The 22,529-nt window shown below is 42.0% G+C and overlaps 1 protein-coding gene across 16 annotated transcripts in view; it reads left to right on the top strand.

Moving 5' to 3' along the window:
* The window catches only part of tns1b (tensin 1b), a gene marked incomplete at its 5' end in the record, with an annotated part of 183,720 nt that overhangs the window by 105,341 nt on the left and 55,850 nt on the right, over positions 1-22,529 (top strand). For all 16 annotated transcript variants that reach the window (XM_080498037.1, XM_080498042.1, XM_080498028.1 and 13 more), the window contains one exon: positions 14,347-14,388. In XM_080498037.1, the coding sequence (XP_080354163.1) occupies positions 14,347-14,388 (42 nt within the window). The remainder of the gene's footprint in view (positions 1-14,346; positions 14,389-22,529) is intronic.

Below are 22,529 nucleotides of genomic sequence, written 5' to 3' on the forward strand. Positions count from 1 at the left end.
GTTACTTTGATGACTGTTCATCCGTTTTCTATACCACTTCATCAAATTCAGAGTTGCAGCGGCTGGAGCTGATCCCAGATGGCTTCTAGCACACGCTCACATTCACTCGTATGGGAAATTTAGAGCCACTAGTTCACTTTACATCTGGACGAGATTTTCGTGTTTCTGAAGTTTCCTTGTTCTTCCTGTGCACTGGTTTTCTCCAGATTATCAGCTAATTTGGCTAAAATCTGAATGTAATAGTGGATTGGCGCTGCATGATAAACACACTATTTAAGCGGATTATTTTAATGTTCTTGTGAGTTGTTCTTCCAATAACAGTGCTCTTTTTCTTGTCCCCTAAATTGCATCAGTTGTCAGTAAGCCTTTTTTTCCCTTCAGTTTTTTTTTTTATTATTTACATAATTTTTGGGAATTAATTGCAATTAATCTGGCTTTTCTTTCACAATTGGCCGAAAGATAATTCATGTCAGTTCAGTCAGTCCTCTGCAGTTTGCATATGGCGGGTGTGGATAGAGAAGATGGATGAATGGTTTATTTTTATTTAATCCATCTTTTGTTTAAAAAAAAAAAAAGGTGCCATTTAAACCAAGATTTTGCACTAAAATCAAAGTAATACACTCATGAAAACTAATTTTCCTTCCGAATACGACACTTTGTGCATATGCTTGTAATTTATGTGGTTAAAAATAACCGAGTTTTTCGGTTTGCAGTGCAGAATTACAAGTAAATGGTGGCTTGTAAACTCCAGTTTTATGAAGTCATCCCACTAAGTCGGGGAGGCGATACAATTCCCGTCCCGTTTGCTCAGACTCATTACCATAATGGACTCGTCTGCACGCTAAGCAGTAATTTTCTCTCCCCGCCGTTCGTACCAGTGTCACCAAATACCGTCAGAAGACGTGTCGGTTCAGACTGCGGTCACCCCCCGGATCGTTTGGCCTGGTCTGGCCTTCCAAACTCGTCCTCCTCCTCGTTGCAGCCATCGACCCGAGCTTTGTGCTTGTGGTTTCCTCCACTCGGATCGGATGTTTCCAGCTTCGAGCCCGGCCCGAGGCTTTCACACATTCGATGAGACGTGGCAATCCTGTGGCTGCAGATTATGAGCGTTGTCCTGCAGTAGTTGTGGCATAGCCGTAATATAGTGTTACACAAACAATGCCACACTTGGGCGTCTGGCCGGGTGGGTTTTTTTTTTTGCCGGACAAAGCGTGAGAGTTTTACACAGCAACCACTGTTAGTATCTTGTTACCTACAAACATGCTGTGCTGGTTTCTTTCAACCTCGGCCACAGTTTGTCCCGGAGTTGTGGCTACGCTATCGTTGAGGTGGTGCGGAGCATGTCACATAGTTCAGAGATTCTTCTATCCACAAAGTGAAGCTATGGAGTTAATGTAGGAATATATAAAATTGGATTGTTGCAACACATTCATGTATTTTAACTGACTCGACAGGTTCGATTCTGCTTGCAGGGCCTTTGTGAGTAGAGTTTGCATGTTCCCCTTGTGCATGAACACGTTTCTAATCTGAGTTCAAAAAGATGGATCGACAGATTGGAAAAATCTGTGGCGAACTGACTAGGTACCCGTCAAAAAAGGTTAAAGTATGTGTAACAATACTAAAACTGTGTTATTGTTTGCCACAGACGATTTGAAATTATGGATTTTAAACCTCAGATCAATTTTACACGTTTCCACTCATTTTGAACTAAAACCTAAAGCAAAAATCTCAACAACTAATCCCCATCCCCACTCCAAGAAGACTAATGGGGTTTGAATCATGCACTCATCCACACAGTGACTTGCTGTATTTGGTGGGGATGTGTCGGACAGTTTTGTGTCTTGGGCGGAAGTGACAGGTCACTGCAGCTTTGGCAGCTCTCGGTGACTCACAGTGTTTATCAGTTGCTTTTTTTTAACCTGCTGACATTTAATTTCCTCTACCAGTCAATGTATTTAAGGACGTGTGAGAGCTGGAATAAGTAACTTGTAATGACGAGCTATAAATGCATGTTAATGAAATCAATTCAATTTAATTCAACTTTATTAATGTAGCATCGACTACAACACAGTCATTTTCCAAAAGTTCCACTTTGAAAACTGTTTTTGAAAAGTTGCGTTCTCCTCGTTTCCATGGAGATGGAGTGTTTTCAAAAAGTTTCACCATCGTTGCTGTTTTCAGGGGCTCCGAGCACCGAAAATCAAAACACAATGTTTTCTGTTTTCACATGAAAACGCTGTCGGGTAAACTTGTCCCAACACTACATCATCCAACTTTTCTTCACACTACTGGTGTGTTTGTGTGAGTGAATGGTGAATATTCATTCTATTCATCACAAAACCCATTCACTTTTGGAATCTGACATGCTCCATACTGTTTCTGTTTAATATTTTAGCGGTGTGCCGAGCATAATATTATTTTCCAAAGTATATTGTTGCTGGGAATAAACTAAAAGTACCGTACGTTAGCCGAGGCTTTGCGTGTTTATTTGGACCTGGTATTTTTCTTCTTAAGACGGCAGCCACAATGTTTATGAGCTGTTTAATTTAGTTGAGCATTGAGCATTTAATCAAAACACGCTGTGTTGTTTATTTAATTTTTAAAGCAGGAATAAAAAGCAGCAGACTCACATCCATTTACAGATCACTAAAAAAAAAAGTTATGGTTTAAATCACCTGAAACTGAAAAATTATTTACACTAACATGTGTTAATCCCAACCAGGTAAATATCCCGGATATAATTAATTGATTTTCTCACAAATCTAAAAATAATTTTAAACTCTTTATATGAAAATGAGTCATAACCACTTGTGATATCAAACTTTTTCCTTACAACAGAAATATCTCATGTTTCTTTTTTACTCTTTAGATTGATTCAAATAGCTTAAAAACGAGAAGCAAGTGAAAAAAACAAAATAAAAAAACTATCCTGTGGAAACTTAACACAACACAGCTTCAGGGCTGATTATTTATGGCGGCCCGGAACAATGAGAGTCTTTTCTGGTGCTTCGCAGAGAAGACTTCTGCTTGTGTTGCACCAAAACGTTTCACCAGGAGCAAAATAGCTTCTCCACACATGAAAAACAACAGGATGTTCGGTGAAGCAGTGTATCGGCTTCAGATGACATGATAGCTGATTTTTTTTTCACCTCTAGTTTTTAAAAGATTGTAGTGGTGACCGTACTACTAAAGTTTAAATACACTCGTCTTCTATTATCCACCATATTCTTTGTTCTGTTTGTTTTCACCGCCTCGTGAGGGTGAAATGGGTTTTTCAGCTTCACGTTTGTCTGCCTCTGAGTACAGTGGGTTCATCGGGACTTTTCTCTGCTGGAAACAGCTGCTTCTTGTATCCAGCGGTGACGTCATGAGAGCGAACAGAAATAGTCCGTTTACAGAGCCGAGAGCCAAACGTGCTGAGAGAGGCTGCAGGCTTCAGCCGATGGCTCGCTGTGAGGTCGCAACGTGACGCTCCCTTCACATTTGTCCGCACATTTTCATCGTCACATGAGACATTTCAATTGTAATCATTCATAGATGGCAACTGCAGCTGGGGAAAAAGTCCCGTGAGTCATTTACGTAACTGTATAACTGCTTTTAACATTATGGAAATTAAGATTTTCACATATTGTTCAAAAAAAGTTACGTTTTTGGAGGTCAGGGGTTAAAAAAGAAAAGCTGTATTGTAGATCAATGGTTTCCAACATGAAGTTTTTGACTCTGAAGGGGTACCAGAGATTACAGTGGGGTCCGACGATTATTTTCATAGTCTGTGAAAGTGGGTGTGTCCCCTAGTGTTTGTTTTTACTATAATGTTGTGGCAAATCACAGATTTGAGGCGATCCAAGTAAAAAAAAAAGAAAGAAAAAAAAAGAAATCCTGTGTTTTGACAGAAATACAACTTTGTCAGAGCTTTTTGTGACATTTCTATGTTGATGTCGACTGTGGACAGAAGCCCACTCATCTCTATACTGTATCTCATGTTCACCTGGATGTGACTGATTAGCCGCTGTCATTGCTGAGTTACGTTGAAGGAGTGAGAAATAGCTGGCAGATTCCTTGCGGGACACCGTCCTTCTCTCACATGTTGGGAAAACAGTTCTCGGTTACATAACAGAGCGAGCAGCCGGCTCCGTATCAGTCAGGCGGGGCGAGGAACATGGAGATGTCAGAGGTGCTTTACGGTCACAGCCTGCTCCAGAGTTTTTCCCACAGTGAGGGAGTGGACACTTTTAACCCCCCCCTCTTCACCTTTTCTATGGTCCGGGGGGGATCTGTGGCATGTCAGGAGCCCCTTGGAGTTATGCTGGTGCTACGGGAGAATGACCATACGCACTTCAAACACACACACACACACACACACACACACACACACACACACACACACACACACACACACACACACACACACACACACACACACACACACACACACACACACACACACACACCCTTCCTCAGAGCTGTGTTTACATTTTAGGGACATGGCTGTGTGAACGCAGCAGATGAAGGAGCTCGGGGCATGAGAGAGGAACTGTGTGTGTGTGTGTGTGTGTGTGTGCGTGTGTGTGTGAGTGTGTGGGGGGGGGGGGGTCACTTGTTGCAGACTTCTGGGGACAGAAATTGAAATCCCCATAATGAAAACAACTACATTTTTTGTTAAATGAGGCGTTTTAATGTAAAGCTTAAGGTAAGAGTTTGAGTTAACCAAGTAGTAGTTATGTCTTCAGATAATGGACATGAGTCATCGTGATTTTCCTTAAAGCATCGGTGTCAAACACATTTTAGTTCAGGGGTCATATTCAGCCCAATTTCATCTTGAGTGGGACCGACCGATATCATTTTTCTTTGTTGCACAGAGGATAGATACATAATGAAATGTCTATATAGTTTCTACAGAAGATCAATACAATCTTAACATAAAGCCAATTTTTATTAAACCTTCTGATGCAAATTATGGTCAGATGTCCAAAAAAAGATGTCTTCTATAGACATTGCATTATGGGTGTTTTAATAAATTCCCCCCGACAGCATGACATTGAGGCTAGTTTAAGTAGCAGGGTGGTAGCTCCCCTTTATGGCAGCAGCACTGATGTCCCAACTCTGGTCTCAGTATCGCAGTATAGATTTGGATCTCTTGTCGGCGGGTTTTGACCCACGGGCCTCATGTTTGATCCACCTTCCTGAAAGGCTTAGAATCAGAGATGATGTGTGCTCTGTGTTGATTGTTGTCCCTCTGATGTGTTGCCACAGTGTGGTTCTTGTTTCACACAGTTTAATCCCAGATAACAGCGGGACAGGGCAAGTTATACTCTGGATAGGTCAGACGGCAACACATACTTGTATTTCAAACTTGGAGATCATTCGGAGACAGCTTGTATATTGAAATTCATGTTTTTTTTAATTTTTTTTATGTAGGCACAGGGAGAACATGCAAACAACCTCACAGAAGAGCCAAGCTTGGACTCAAACCTGGGGCCTTCTCATTGTTAAAATCAAAAAGTTAAATTGAAACATGAGAAAAGATCAACACTACATCAACACAAGTATCATCATTTTCAATGTGCTGACAAGAGATGCGATGCAGATCAAAGCCATTTCTCTGGCGTGTTCCACTGCGTGTGAATGTGTGTGTACATTCCCTCTGTATACATGCAGAATTTACGGAGAAAACTCAGCAATGGCTCATACTTCAGACAAAGTGCCTCTGAGGATGCTCGCACCCGTGAAGCAGGATTGCCTTTTAAGGCGGCCGGTTCGAGTGGGAAGAAAAACCTCTGCCAAACAGCTGTGCTTTCACTTTGAAGGCAAACAAACATGCTCGCAGTGTGCACCTGCTTTGAAAAGGACGGCTATGAAACCCGTCCGTGACGGCAAAAGCTGCAACGACTTGTGGAGCGGGACACAAAGAGTCGACGCTGCATTTTGTGTCACGTTGTGTTCAGGTGAGGCGTCGCTGGTGTCAGCCGCTGTCTCTGGTCCTGCTGTTTGTGCTTCTTCCCACTAGAAGGCACCATTGTTTATAAGAGCCCGGAGCTCTCAGAGGTGTCCTGTGATCTGCCTGTCAACTTGTGTCTCACACGGAGAGGAGTAACTGCACCTTACTTCTCCTCTGTAATCCATTACCATTACCCATGGTGGCTTCATGACTGCTTTAGTTTAAAACATGTGTTGGCTTGCTAAGTGTTACGTGAAAGCCTGCGAAAATACACAATCTATTCCAAAAAATCTAAACATCTTTTGTTGCTATTTTGTGGGGGGGGATAATGCTTTCTTGGGAGTCTCTGTCTTATTGGAAGAAAACCATACTAAGACACTTGAGTCCTTGCTGTGAATGATCTATATCATGGCTGGTTTTGCCCAAAGAAAGCAATAAAAACACCGGACTGATGACGGCCCTCAGTCTGAATCCCGACCGCATACATAGAGCCAGGGAACAACTCCAAAAACTGACACTTTTCATTCATCAAGCACCTGAAATGAGTGTACACACATCCCACACACACAGAGAATCATGAACACATGCCTTACAATTATGGTTCATGCTGTCAATGTTTCGTGGCCACAAAAGTTTTTTCTTTTTGTTTTTCTTCATTCCGGGTTTGTCAGTGTATTGCGTACAGCCGGCTCACTAAACACTGAATCCATCCACCCACCCACATCCACACACCCAAGGCGGTGACATAAACCGCTCCTCTGTCCACACTGAGCTCCCCGGGCCGAGCGAAATGGGCTGTGTCTCAAGCTCTGAAGACGCACCACTGTATATTTAGCCCTGTGCCATTTCCCCATGAGGCGCTCTCTCTCTCTCTCTCTCTCTCTCTCTCTCTCTCTCTCTCTCTCTCTCTGTCTCTCTCTCTCTCTCTCTCTCTCTCTCTCTCTCTCTCTGGAGGAAACTCCCAGCTTGCTCGACTACCTCTGCCTTCCCTTAAAGAAGCGAGGCTATAATTACCTATAATTGCTCAGAGGAGCTGCTGTGCTCACGTGAAGGAAAGCGCATGGCACAGTGGCAGCGGAGATGAGGTGCCGTGCTCCAGCTCACCGCGCTCGGACCAGCCGGACACGTGGCTGCATCCACGGCAATCTCATCATCATCTGTGTGACACTCTGTCCCTGGACAGACGCAGACCTGTTGTGGCACATTAATGCTAATCTATTGTAGCGTCGCCTGCAGGCCAGGACTTTGTGTTCACACGACCGGAACCAGCATATTTAATTTGCCACAAGTTGGTGCTGTGGTTTTGTTATGCAGGCAAGCAATCCAGTATGCAGAGGACTGTATAATGTAAACATACAAGCTCTTTCTTAGCAGTATATCATCTTTGTATAAGTATACCAAGCATCGGATATATCTTAGAAATATGTCACCACTTATGCAGATGATGGTGCAGTAAATGTTAGCAAATGTAGACTTTATTGGGGAAGCTGTTAGTTTCAGAAGAGTGAGCGGAACCAGCACTCTCAATCCTCCATTGTTGTTGTTATGGATCCACTCAACCATGAGCAGAACAATTGTTCGCCATGTTCAAAGTGTGCTTGTGCACCACTCATAAAGTGCTGTTTCAATTTTTGTGTAAGCAGCGACCCAAAGGTAGGTACTTAATTTTAACAAGAAGCCTTAGGGGTTAACTAGTGGCTCTAGATATCCGGTCTTTGCCTTGCGATGGACTGATGAGCTCTCCAGGGTGTACACTGCCTTCACACAGTCACCTGGGATTTGCTGCAACCTACAAAACCCTAAGCTGGGAAAAGTATTGATGACCGGGATCGTCAGTGTCCATGGAAGGAAATATTGTTCTTATATTAGTTTATTTAAGGTTATATTAAGGAAAAATCATCAAATGACACGAAAGAAAACTTGACAACATGCAACAATTTGCAAAAAAGAACAAAACACCAAATATACTAGCCTCCAGTCGAATACTGTATTGCTTTCTGTTAGTCTCCATTATGCTTGAATTCTTGAAGTTAAGTCAGATTTCAATCAAATGTCATGAAGCCAGTCGTCCAGCCTTGTATACCAACTTAGTTCAGACAAAGATCATGAGTGCGATGGACCCAATTCTTGCTTGTGGTATGAAGTAGCGCACATCCCGGGAAGTTCAACAGTCCATCACAGCGGTAATGTATGCAAACAACAATCAGGCACGCACAAAGAGAATCATCAATAAACCTTAACATGCATGGTTTTGAATTGCTAGAGGAAACCTGAGTATGCAGAGAAAACCAACACAACCGCTTCTCATTAGTGTGAAACAAACCAAACATACATTAGCAAAGAAGATGATTGTTATGACAAACCTGTGGGAGCTTTTAGCTTTCAGCTTGTCGCCACTGCAGCAATGCTTCCTGACACCAACTGTGGATGGAGGCCCGTGAGACTGCAGTTAGGTCACTAGCTGGTCTGGGTTTTTTTTTGTCAATCTGCTGGAATTCTTTCTTTCTGGATGCCAACTCAGAATGTCTTGTTTTCAGGAGCAATACATATAGTGGTCACATCAATGTTTGGGTGTATATGCATGAACAATAGCATCATAACAGTGAATACATCTAATAATATTTTTCAAACAATGAGTCAACATTGTCTTCCGGATTGCCTCATTGTGCTTCTTTGCAAACACTTGTTGAAGCATCACGTGGTGATTTACATGACAAAAGATATCAAATTTATCCGGCATAAATTTTACAAGGCCTTGTACGATCTGAATTTCACTGTTTACATCAGGCTATTTTAATCAGATCGGTGTTTAATCTGATTACTTACGGTTCATATAGCCACAGCTATTGCAAGGTTTAAAAACCCAAATCACCAAAAGATGAACCAAATGCATCTCTGTCTGCATGTGTCATAATTTCTCTCTCTACTGTAATAAGACACTAATGAGCATTTAAATCAGAGTATCAGGTCATATCTAGTTCGCGCTTGTAGGCGGAACAGCAATGTTTCTATTTCCGCCAGTAGCTAATGTTAGTTTGAATAAAGTCCACATTTTAAAGCTAACAACAACAAAAAAACAGTGTCTTTGTGTTGGTTTCTTCCTTAGCGGATGTACGTAATACACGCTCATCACAACGGGTATAAGATGTTCCTTGTCATTGTAGTCAGTAAAGTCTGACAGAATTCAGCCGCTGGCATGTGTTGAACTTATCCCTCCCACCACTGAATCACAGAACTTATTCTATTTTAAGGCAAAAGGTCAGGCTTCACAGTTTTCTCATTATTTTCTGTTACTATTTTGCCACAACAACCTGCATTTAGCCTCCATCATGAGAGCAAATCCAACATGATGCTCAGCTGACTTGGCTCAGGATGACGGTGTGGCTCTGAGCGAGGGGATGTGCCAAAGAGTTAGAAAATCAGAACCTTCATATTTTTTTAACTTAATGGAATTACTGTCAGACCGATAACTACGGGGAATCAGAAGATATTTAACCACTGACCAGAATAGCACAGAGTTTTCTACTTTCACTGATTTTGCAGGTGGCCACAGATCAATGTTCCTTTTTTCCCCTTTTATTCTGTTGTAATTAGGTTTAAGTATGATTGTGTTTGAAGAGTCTGTTACTGCCTGCTTTGTTGCTGACATTTTTATGTTTGGTTGAAGTGGTTGCAGTGTGCAAAAAGAATGATACTAAATCCTTTAGTTGCTGAGAAGTATTAGTTTCGCAAGGGAACACATGACAGTAGACATAAATAAAACAGTGTTTCTCTTGAAGAATACAGATCCGGGATATTATGAGATAATAATCTGTTCCGTCAAAGTGAAAGAATTCAGACTGACTGAAAGAAAAGTGTGGATGTAAAAGCAGGTCTATGACTCTAGCTTATAAGACGCTAATAAGATGGAGATGGAAACATGTAAAAAACGTGTTTTAAAAACCTACATGTCTGAAAAGGCGAAAGTAAAATTATTTTTGAACAAAGTAGAGGTATAAGGAACTTAATTAAAACACTCCCCTCAGTTTACTCTTTGTATTTGCTGCATTAATTCAAAACAGGTAAGATAATAATAGTTTGATTTTAACTTTGACTTTATGTCTTCTCCGTGCTCTTCATGACTTGACGATGACATTTCACTGTATATCTCACATGAAGTTTGGTTTATAGTGGCAGAAGGTTGTGATGGTGAACATTTGTGTTAATTGTGTTGGATTAGTTTATAATGTCTTCAGCCAAACATAACGCAACAACACCCTACAAACAAACATCCTGTCCTCTCGACGCGGAATCTGAATGTTATTGTGAGTCCAAATTCAAAGCTGAATGTTTTTATCACTTAAACCAGAGGTCTGCAACGATCTTCACCTCCTCTGTAGCGGCTCCCTGAAGCTTTCTGGATATTATTTATAAATAAACATTTTGTATTCAGCTGTGTTTTATTTACAGTCCACACTAATTTTCAAAACTGGCCTCATCTCCAGACGAAAACCGGATAAATAAGGAAAACAACGGCAACAGCCAAAATCAATGGATTTGCTAAAAATGTTTAAAATCTGTGAAAAAAAAAATAAACAGGAAGAATGGTCAAGCTGAAATGATTAAATTTGATTGTACCACTTTTTTTCCGGAAAAGAAAGAAAAAGGAAATGGATATACATAGAAAAAAAATTAAGAAAAAAATAGAAAAATGTCAAACAGAAAAAAATATATAAAAAGAAATGAAGAAAAAAGGGGAAATGCTGGTATAGCTCAAACTACTCTGGCAATTGGAAGCACACAGTGACTGTAAACAGCTAAATGGCCTAAGAAGGAAAATCTATGGAAAGAGAGGGAAAATCTGGAAAAAAACATGGTAAAAGCAAAAATTGTTATGAAATATATGTCAATTCTAGCTGTGACATTTCATGAATGCAACTGCCCTATTTGAATATATATGTTTGTTGTTTTTCTTAATTTCATATAATTAGCATGTTTTCTGGCTCCAGACAAACTTAATTTGGTGTAAAATTGTGAAAATCCTCTCTTGGTCATAAAGGTTTCAGACCTCTCAATTAAAAATTTAGCTTTAGTGAAGTTAACATCTGTAAACAAGGCCCGTTTCTGTCCTTGAATTGGTGAGATGAGGAATTGTCTTCATTTAATGAACAATATTAATGCTGGTACTGATGTAAAAAAAATCCCCCTCAGATGTTTCCTTTGAAGCTGGTGGAGAGGAGCTGCACAGGGTCATTTTGCTGATCCACAACTTCCCAGGCTTTGGCGCGCTGGCGGAGCCCTCACGACAACACACACTTACACACATGGACACACACACACACGCATAGCCATCTGGCTGCAATTGCAGGAATCGGAAACGCACATGTTAGAGTATATCATCGGGTGGAGCTGTTTGGTCTCGGTGAGTGTTTTTCTGGGGATTGGTACAATAGGCCCTATTTGTGTGAAAATGCCTGCGGCAGCAAGATGTGGCCTCGCAGCGAATCCACAGTCTGCATTCAACTCCGAGGTCCGTGTGTTGTGTTCTTCGTTCCTTGAAGCAACTCCGCCCAGCACGGGTCTTGTGTATAACACCCAGCTGAACCAGGAAGACCCGTGTGACCGACACAGAGGCTGGGATCGGTAACTTCAACGTGTTTTCTTGGGCTGTTCTTAAAAAGGTGGAGGTCAGTGGGTGAACGTGAAGCTTCAGCCAGCCTGGGGTGGCTCTCCCTAGTCTGGTGGTTTAGTCTGGGTGTGTGGAGTCTGTATTCTGGGGCCTTCACTGTCAGACTATAATTTACTGTTTTGCGTTTTTTTTTTTTTCTTTCTGTTTATATTCCTCTCCAGAAGCAGAGCATCTTCAGTGTCACAGCCCGGCTCTCTGTGTGAGGCTCTGCACTGGTCACCACCTAAACCAGCGCTGCTTTCTCAGCCATGAGTTTACCAATGCTGCACTTCACTTGTTCATCCACATTCTTTTTCACATCCGAATTGTGAAACAATGAGCTATTCTACTAAAAAATGTATGTGTGAAACCACAGCTGGATATATCTGAACCCTCTGTGCCACAAGAGCTCCATTGTTGTTGGGAAAGTTTAAAAAAAAAAACACCTCAGTGAGAAACTGAATCACACGGAAGGTGATGAAAGAAAGTTTCACAACGGTACTGCGATACACAAAATGCTCAAAATTAGCAAAACTTTTAAGTTATTTGTGCCTGGAGGGTGTAAATAATCCTCAGACTGGATATAATTTATGAATTAGCTTCAAAACAGATGCTTTTGTGTATAATAAATGAACAAAGGTTCTGGCAGGGTGAAGAAAACAACGTGTGCATATTGCTTGCGCATTGTTTTGGAGAACAATGATTGCACGAGCGAGGCCGTTCTCAGCAGGACACATAATGTTAACATCAACTCAGCGCAGCACATCCAGAAGGCAAGAAAACTGTCGGACTGTTTAATCTTTCATCAGTCCCATGATTGCCCTCCTGCTGCTTGAAATTGTCACTGGTCTACCAGATGGATGTGATTCCTCAGTTGAAAATATTCAACTTCTGTTGGATTTGCTGCAAACTGCCGTGTCCATTGTAATCCACACTGGTCCCGACATATTTGCTAAGATTTTCTGTAAGAACTCATACGATTGAGACACTGTGTGTGTGAAGGAAGTAACTCAACCTTTACAAAAACTTTAAATCCGTCATACATGGCTTGTGTTTAGGGGAATTCCATCCTCAGCCCAAAGAAATATCTGAGCGTCGGTTCTACAGCTGGAACTCTGGATGTTCCCAACGCCTGATTTCCCTTGTATAAACAAAACTTCATTTACTTCAAATGAGATGAGGTCTTTTTGAGTAGTTTGCATGTTCTCCCTGTTCTGTAGAACTGAATGTCAGGTTCATAAGTGACCCTAAATTGGGCGTCTGTGCACATTCCCATCAGTCCAGGTAGAAGGCACCTCGGACTATTTGAAACAAGCTGAAGATGTTGTGCTTTTTACCCAAATGGCTTCATCAGTTCATGCTGTTCCCTTGACTGGCCTGGCTCGTTTCAATGAGTTTTGTGTACAGTGTGCGTTTGTCAGTCGTTATGCATGATCAGTGTAAATTGCCTTCTCTCAATGTCAGTTGGGAAAGGCTCCAGCTGCCAATAACGTGAGCCTGCATAGAGCACTTACATAGGTTGGGTGGATGTATTGATGGGAGATTGGAAATTGACATGCAAGGCACTTTACATCCGTTAGGAGCAATTTATGGTTTAATTTCTTGCTCAGGGAACTCTTGAAATATGACCAAGGCTGGAAGGGGAAGTAAAGTCGCCACCTTGCATTTGAAGACGACCCACTCTACCAGCGAAGCCACAGTCGATTGATGGATCGCGGAAAACTGCTTGATGTTTCTTGAAAGACTGTTGTGTGCTCAAGGCTCTTTTACACAGTGTTACAATAAACTCCCCTTATCTCAAGATGGACCACCCGTGTGATTAAGATTAATAGAGAAGTGCTTGACCCAAAGGGATCAATATAATATACTTTCTTCCTCTTTCTCTTCAAGCTTTCTAAATGGTCATTTTTGACATTTGTCCCGTCGTGGTTCTTTTTTAAAACATGTTTTAGTAGGAATTTACAATATTTCCGAAGCTTGGGTCAGTAGAAAATGTCCTTCTTCGATCAATAGAATAGGAACTATAATGATAACCACTTCACATAGTTCCATGTTTCTGACTTTGGATTGAAGTTTTGCATTGTTTCAGTCATACTACTACTTTCTGGTTGCAATATGTTTCACCTTATATTCCTCACCAGTCCTTGGCCTTGAAATGACAGAACCAATACTTCATTGAGTGAGTAACATCTGCGTGTGTGTTATTCTGGAGTTGGTCCACGTAGGCTTATGACATCACTTACAACTTTGATGATTTCCTTTCGGCTGTCATAAAACTAAGCTTTTACCTTCATCCCCTCCCTCTGGACACCCCTTTCCCACCCAGAGTTTAATCTGATTCTTTCTCTCATCCTCTTCTGAAACTCTGTGTTCACTTTTCTCTCCTTCTCCCTCCTTCGCTGAATCCATGCCTCCTCTTTTCTCTCTCAACGATCGAGTCCTTTCCCACTCTCTCCTCCTTTCTCTCTCCGTCTCTGTACATAGCTGTATATGGCATTGAAAAAGAGCTACACTCCCCGGTCTTGGCTAATGGAAGCAGACTTGTCTCTTTGTGTAAATATTTGCACAGAGGGATTATAGATGGTCCCACGCATTCAAGGTGGAGTCCCACTCTGCTCCAGGCCACATTAGGGCAAAGAATGGTGCATAGTGTGACTTCAACAGGAGATGACACGACGTGACACTACCCAATGACCCAACGCACCGACGTGAAGTGTAATGCCAAGTGTTGATCTGTGTTTTCTTTGTCGTTTCTGCACAGGCGCCGAGCAGCGACCTCCCGCTCAAACATGTAGACACCATGGTGAGTTTCAGCAGAGCCTTCTCTCTACATGCTGTGTTCCTTTAAGTCCTGCTGTTGGCTTTCACTACATTTCATTATAGAGAATAAATCTTCCACTGCGACATTGATAAACTGCTTTGTGTATGGAATCTATTATTCAGGAGAAAATTGTGCCACCTTTTAAAAAATACATCTTCTTAGACATAGTAAGCCATCATTGGTCAAAAAAATTTAATAAATCTTAGCGATTAAAAACAGGCATCTGAGCTTTTCTCACACTTATTAGCAAAGTTCATGATATTTGCAGAATTATGACACCTCACATCAGTCGTTTTTTATATTCATCAATACATGTCAGACATACCTCAACTGTCTCAAACTGTTCGACACTTTTATCTTAACTATTGACTCTTTCAGTAGAGCTTCATCCACATTGTGCAGTGTGAGATTAAGTCCTCATGCTTTCACAATAAAAACAATGTTTTCTCATGAAATTACAAACCAGTCACCAGATAAGAATGCCCATAATGAATCAGTACTGCTTGATATTCTGCAAAACTCCAGGCAGTGAAAATAACTTGAAAAAAATTTTCAACACCAACATAAGAAAAGACACATTTCTGTGGTGGCAGAGCAGGTCCTCCAGTTCCAGTGTTGGTGGTTCTATCCTTGGTCCTTGGACCGGACACTGAATTGTAGGAAGATTGAGCATCTTGCTTGGTAGTTGTGTGTGTGCGTGTGTGTATGAATGCATTATAGTACTTTGAGACAGCTAAAGGTATACTAGTCAAGTCCATTTGCAGTTAATCCATTGCCAATAGCTGCTGTAATTCACACTGGAGTTATAGGGTCAACACTGATCAAGTGGATATTCACAAAATGGACAAGTCGGCCTTCTCATCACAAGGTTAACACACAATCTCACACACATTAACAACTGTAAGTAATTCAAAACTGCCATTCAATCCAAGATTCCTGCCTATGGCCTCTCCAAGCCACTGCACAAAGAATATCAGACTTGACTAAGGTTGAGAAAGACGATGGACTTTGATGTCCTTCACAACCAGATTAAACTCTGTTCTCCTTGGGTATTGAATGTTGGCTTTGGTTCCAAGTTTAAAGAAAAATGTCATAAAAAAATCCTTACATTATTCATAAAGTATCAAGCAGAGTGATGCAGATCTGGAATCATTCATGTATTAAGAGTTATGGAGTCTCTGTATGCCTCTTTTACTGTGTTAAAGGATCAGTCATACCTGTACCAATGCATGCACTCTAGGTGCATTTTGACAACCTATACAATCCAACCAGCTTCAGAGAGAAGTGACATTTTTTTTTTTGAACATGTCAGCAAAAAGCTGATGTTCATTGTTGGAAAACGATACAGAAACATTTCAAAACAGAAAATTCCAAGATGTTGCCACAAAGATGGAGGCATGGAGAATGTGCACATGTTTGCATCCACATATTTGCTTTGGACTCACTGGGCACTGTTTGTCTGCGACATGATTTCCTGCCAGTTGTGTTTTGTCCAAGAAAGGAAGGATCGAGTTACCAATTTAGAGTTACCACCCATAGCCAAGTGCCCACTTTCCCCACAGGCAACCAAAATAAACACAACTACCCCGATGTTGCCATTTAGTATATGTCCATGTGCCTGTTTTTATTGGCTTTCCCTCAGCTTTTCTTCCACAATACAGTCGTAGTACATGTTGGAGAAAAAGAGTTTTGTGCTTCCATCATAGTTTTGGCATGCACCTTGAAGTAAAAAAGCCTGATTAAAACAGCTTGTTGCTCCGCTGTGCTGTATGATCATGTGCAGTTTGAGTATTTGAGTTCTGTTGCAGCCTGGTGGTCATGAGCATTCACTGTGTGGTTACATTGGGATGTCGGCAGATGTTTTGCCGCACCTCATTGCCTCGGAGCATCCAACAGACTCATCTTATGACTACAAGTTCTCCCAATTCCCTGTATCAGTCTGTATTTTAGGGTTGTTTTCAGTTGCTTCAGTCAAGAATTTTCCTGTAATCAGAAGTTTACTAAAATGGATCTTTAAATCTAATTGGCGGTTAATGTAGGTCTGTGTTGGTGCATTGGACGGGACTGTAGACATAGCGGTGGGATGCGCCGGTCAGCTGATCCAGTTGTGTTTATGTGCAGAAAACCTTCCCACATGTTTGCCCAAAGAGGCGGAAAAGGTTGGCAGTAGCAATTTAGATCCGTACACAGATGAGAAAGAAACATGGGAGGGAGGGAAAAGTTGAATATGAGGGGGAGAGATAACGTGATGGGAGGCAGCGGGAGAGGGGGGAGGGTGGCCAGACGGAGTGAGAGAGGGAAGGACGAGGGAACAACGGGCGGACAGAAGGACGAGCCAAGGAGTGGAGGAGTTTTGGTCTGAGCTGGGAGCATGCAGTGGCCCGCTGGAGGCAACTTCCCAAAATAGAGCCCTTGGGGTTGTTTTTTTTTTTTTTTCTTCTTCTTCTTTTGCTTCTGCTGTGAGAGGAAAGAGATTTTTCAAAGAGGAACCTTCACTGCCGGACACAAAGCAGTGTGAGACGTAGGAAGGGAGTTCTCTGGAGATGAACCGAGGAGGGTCTTTTAGAAGGCGGCTATCCTCACTGAGGGGGGCATGGAGATGGAGTACGGGCTACCTTTTCCGGAAGGTAGGACATGGATGCAGTGGTTTAATGGCTATGTATATTTCACACTTGCTGCCTCTCTCTCTGTCTCCAGCTTAACCATGCTTGTGGCACTCATTTCTTTGACTTTTTTTGTACTTTTTCCCTCTCAGACTCCTACCAGCCCCCAACGCTCCCTTCTCCGCTCCTTCACTCTTTCTCAGATGGTTAATTTGTATGGCCTGCTTGTAAAGTCAAACTCCCCAGATGGTTTTCATCTGGAAACAGGGCCTGCAGGACCCCCCACTTTAGTTCCCTCCTCCTCCTCCTCAACCACTACCTTGCCCCCCCCACTTATCCACCCTCCCCCTTCCCAGTGCAAGCTCACAATGGAGGGAAACACATCTGAGGATGCTGATTGTGTGATGTTCGGGAGCTTATGTCTCTCATTTGACTCCAACTGTCAAATGTTTGACCTTTATCAATTTGGTTTGGCTTTCGTTGCGTCAATGCATGCTGCTGCAGGTTTCACACTGTTAATGGAATCCCTCTCGTTGAGTTCCCCTCCGACAGAAACATCAAAGTGACCACAATGGAAGTCCTTTTACTGACCGGGGCTTCATTGCACTGCATTTATTTACCCATATGTTTGCACTTTCACTTGCATCTCGGGGCTCATGAAAGCCAGAGAAAAGCTTGAAATGAAGGCTTGGCCTTAACTCCCATGTTCACAGTACAAGACATGGGACATCATCAGAACTCTTTCTTACTCTCTAATTAGAACTTCTTTGTTCGCATACTGGAAGCACCATGCCGCACGCCCGTTTTTTTCGGGAATGCCCTGGTAACTCAAAACTCTCAGGGCTGTTTTGATCACCTCACTGCAGTCCTTCTGAGTTGACTTGGGGCTTTTCCTGACTCTGGTCCCGCGGCGCCGCTCAAAGCAAGCACTCTTAACTCTCTGCATGCTCTGTGCATCTGAACCCTCTCTCAAGGGCCGTTTGTCGGCTCGTTCATCTCTGTCGTCCTCTGGCGACGCGCTGCACTTTACAGCCCCGGTGCAACATGCTGAAATGATTAGGGCAAAGTGCGGACGGAGAAATGGTGGGGGGGGGGGGGGGGGGGGGGGGGGGGGGTTGCTTTGTGTCACCTCAGTCAGGGAACCGAGCCATGTGAACACAGGGGATGGAGGATGGAGCCAAAAAAACGGAACCTAGGAGCTGTCCAAATAAACTGGCAGTTCTGGGAAGATACTCCATCATCTGGTTTGTTTGTGCATGTGCTTGGGTATGTGCATGCACTGCAGTCCTTAGAGGAATTTGCAGGGTGATACAGATATCTTTGTGTTTGTGAATAAACGTTGAAGATTTCTCAGTCTTATTTCAAAGCAGGTGAGAACCATCAATCTCAGCAAACGCATCAACACCAGTTGTGTGTGTCTAAAATATGAAGCCAGATTGTTGCTTGCTTTAATACCGACCTTTGATTATGGTGGTTGAACTTGCAAACTTTATAGAAACCATTTTGCTTTTCCATGGCCGAGACAGCCACATCATTGAATAGCTGTTTACTATGTATGTCTGTGCTTTTTCAGCAACACTCAGTGAAAGTACCACAGTGCAATGAGGTTTTCCTCCTCCTTACTAGATTTCCACTGGTTAACTACTGCAAGCTTTCATAGTGAAGCAGCTTAAGGAAATGCTTTCTTGCGTCGCACAACAACGGATACCTACAGAGTATGGGTAGTGGCCAGTTCAAACAATATGGCTTGAAATTAGCTGTATTTCAAGTAGCTGCTCTTCACTTACTTGATATTTACAATCAGTGGTGTATTGGTCCTTGGAGAATAAATTATCCGCTTGATTTTTACCTTATTTTAAAGCAGCCCAGTGGCATGCATTGTAAGACGACTTAAATGAGTGAAAATCCATCCATAGTACTTGCTCATTGTTCAGGGCACTGAGTTGGCCTACTTACCAACTCATCTCATCATCAAAAGCGTCTCCAGTGATTCAATACAGTTGTGTTCATTGCAAGCCTTAATTGCAAGCCTTTAAGACCAGACTGAGCCTGTATTGATCTATTTCCTTTGTATTTTTTCCATTTTAGATGTTCGTTTTCGCCCTGTTAGGGTTGTACAGAGTATGTGTACTTGGACTATGAGTACTGTGATGATACAATTATGCATATTGCAAAAATATCAATAAATTTGCTTCTTACAGTGACTTTAAATATAAATAGGCTACAGACTGACCCGCCATTCTGACTCAATGCCTCTGACCGAACAGCAAGGCAGAATAAACACTCTCTCAATAAACTCTCATTGTAAAAGTCGCTCATCTGTTTCCATTTATACAAGTAGTGTGTGGTGAGGATCTTACTTTACTGGCGTGTTAATTTTCTCACATCATGTGAGCTCTATTTACTTGAGTAAACAGTTGTTTACATCGCCTTGGTAGCCGGGCGGTAAAAATGCCTCACGGGTGACCTCGCTGTGAGGAAGTCGAGCCCAAAGCTGCTTTTTAAAACTCATTTTGATGTGGCAGATCTTGTGATGAATTATATCGATGTGTGTTGGTGGCTTATGTCGAAGGCTGACCTTGTACATTTGATTTAGTTAGCACAGGTTCAGCAGCCATAATAATGCAGAATTATAGACTGCGTTGAAAGAAAAAAAAACATGTATCTAATATTGTATTTTTCTCATCAAATTCCTTCCTTTTGTCTTAAAGTATCAAATGTCTGATCCTGCAAACCGGAGCTTTCATTAATAAACTGTAAGAATTCTAAAGCTGTCTTTGGTTTAATGCAGCAAAATTATTCATATATCATTAAATTCACATTTAATTTCATTATTAAGGTATAAAACATTGGCATCATGTAGCTGGAACTAAGAAAATATATTTATATTATGATCAGAATATCTTCAAATTCCTGAAGTGATCTTTCCTGTAAAACATTTCTACATCTGTGCAGTAATTCACCTGATTTGCCTCATAACATGTAATAAAGTTTTCCCCTGGTGGTAAAACTTTCTATTGTAGTTAATGTCATAATTTCTCACAGCTGGCAGGTTTCATCTCGGTCTGGCCCGCGGGACGTTTGACATCACTGATGTAAAAAAAACAAAAAACCTTTCAAAGTCTTTTTATAGCCCTAAATCAGTACATTTTTTTATATTGTAAAGTTCTTTCAACTCGTGTTCATTTGTGCCGAAAACACTAGAGTATAAGGACTCTACCCACACAGCAGGTCAGCTGTAGGGAGAGCGGAGCTGGATGATGCGAGTCCAAGCGGGTCAGCCTGTGCGCTTGACACCGGCGGTTAGCTGGCCAATCTGATCTAATGGCTGATGATGGATAACAGCCCCCTCCTGTGTTCATGTGACCCAAACACCACAGGGGAGTGAACGAGTCCACATGGCCTGTGACCCCCACCGCCTCTCTTCTCCTCGGGCCGGTCTGAAGGGGAGGTGAGGCGGGCCGGGCACTGCGGAGCCAAACACACTCAATCATCCTCAGCCACGCTTCCTCTGCGAGGGCCCCTCTATGAGGGCCCCTCTACGCTCTTGCTCCGGGAGGGCGGAATGTGAAGCCTCACATGGTTATTGATCCACGTTGTATGATAAACATCCTGGCACATGATGAAAACATAACATGTGAAGTGGAGTTCATACTTTTAATTTTGAAAACTACCACAATGTACGGTGTTCATCCCCATTCACACAACATTTCAAGTGAAGAGGCATTGTTTATTCATGTTGGTTTCAGTAAAGTTTTGCATTTACACAGAACATATAGTGAGCTGTTGTTTGTTTTTGTAATGAAACCACACATGTGCAGAGAACAATACACTATAAACATTAACAATGGGAGTACATGGACAATCGTATGGACAGACGACCAAGTTGGATTGTTATTCTGAGTGACTCAACTATTATATTTCCCTGTAGCCTGGGCATGCATGCGTCGCATTTCCTAAAAGTTGTCTTTTCTCCCATTTCCGTGGAGACAGAGTGGGAGGGTTTAAAAAAAGTTCCCCTTTGAGTGGCGCCGTGCACCATCGCCAAGTGAACGGAGCCCCAAAACACAACAACATTTTGGCGTTTTCACTTGAATCTGTAGTGTAAACAGAGCTTGGGTGCTTCACCACTACTGAAATGCATTTTTAATACACACAACAACAACATGAGGTTGCAAACGGCTGTTGCTTGGTCAGATCACGAGTTGTTCACTTTCATTCAACAGGCAAACATTTTAACATCTATTTACTGCTTACAAGCTCAATAAGCCAATGACACACAAAATGGGGACTCACAATACTGTATAGTTCAAATATTGCTGACCTTTCTTTGCATATAGCTATGTTTGGTTTGGTTTTGTTGACATGCACAACTAATTAAACAGTGTTTAGAGTGATTTCCTATAATTGTCAAATGTTGATAGATTATTTCCATTTCTAAGTGGTTTCAGCTCATAGGGACAGCACAATGCTACTTTATCAATATTGTGAGTAAACAAACTGCTCCTCCTGGTTTGGTAAACAAAAGTCTTATTCTTTCCCTATTTTTAATCCTTCAGGCGCTCTGCCACCACCCACTGATCTACTGCTCGATAATGAGAAAAACGTTCCTCAGAAAAGGTCATTTTACATGCAGATTGTGACGGGTCAGGTCATCGCTGATGGAATTACACAGTGTGACATAGTGGCTGCGCTCTGAAAGCTCCCAGCTCTGCTCCTCTAAGACGTTACACGGTAAAGTAGGTTTGGGCAGATCTTGGGAAAACACTACCTTGTAATACTCTGGACCTTGATCATGGACGCAGGATCGTGCTTTGGCAGGAATGTTGATGACATGTGATCATCGGTCACAGTGTATTTTGTGGCGATTATATTTTGTAGGCTTCACTTTATCATTGGAGGGTGGTTCGGTCGCTGCCTTGACCAGGCCTCAGTTTTAGAAGACATCTCGTTCAAAGAGACTTAAAATTCACCAACTTTTCAGATATTTTGTGCTCGACAAAGAGCGCTGACACTGTTGAGGAAACCACAGCGCACCTTCAGAGGTCTCAGGGATTCATTGCCATCACTGATCAGGACTGTTGAACGTAATCATATTTGGCAGGTGGTAATAAATGTTATGGCTCAGTTTAGACAAGAACAATCAACTGGAAACTGTATTGTTTTGTGTTTTTGTCTCTGACAGGTTTCATGTTTGACTCTGAAAATGACTGTACACATGGAAACAATGAAAGCACTTTGGTTTGCATACAAGGCCACTAGTTGGTGCTGTCTGTAACATGCATATATAGGACATTTAAACTTTTAGCTGTTTTTCTTAGTTGTGTAGGCCATTTCTGCTCTCTGCTGAGTCAGATCTAAAACTTTCTGTCGGGCATGTCTACCAGACTGTTCTTTTCAGAAAAATCGTGACGTCCTGTTTCCACGGAAATGGAGACCAGTGGTTGCACTTTTCAAGAAGTACCATTAACATACCGATGAAATAAAAGTTCATTGTCAAGTAAACAGACCTACCAGATG

This window comes from Blennius ocellaris (assembly GCF_963422515.1).
Source record: "Blennius ocellaris genome assembly, chromosome: 6".
NCBI classification, from domain to species: domain Eukaryota; kingdom Metazoa; phylum Chordata; class Actinopteri; order Blenniiformes; family Blenniidae; genus Blennius; species Blennius ocellaris.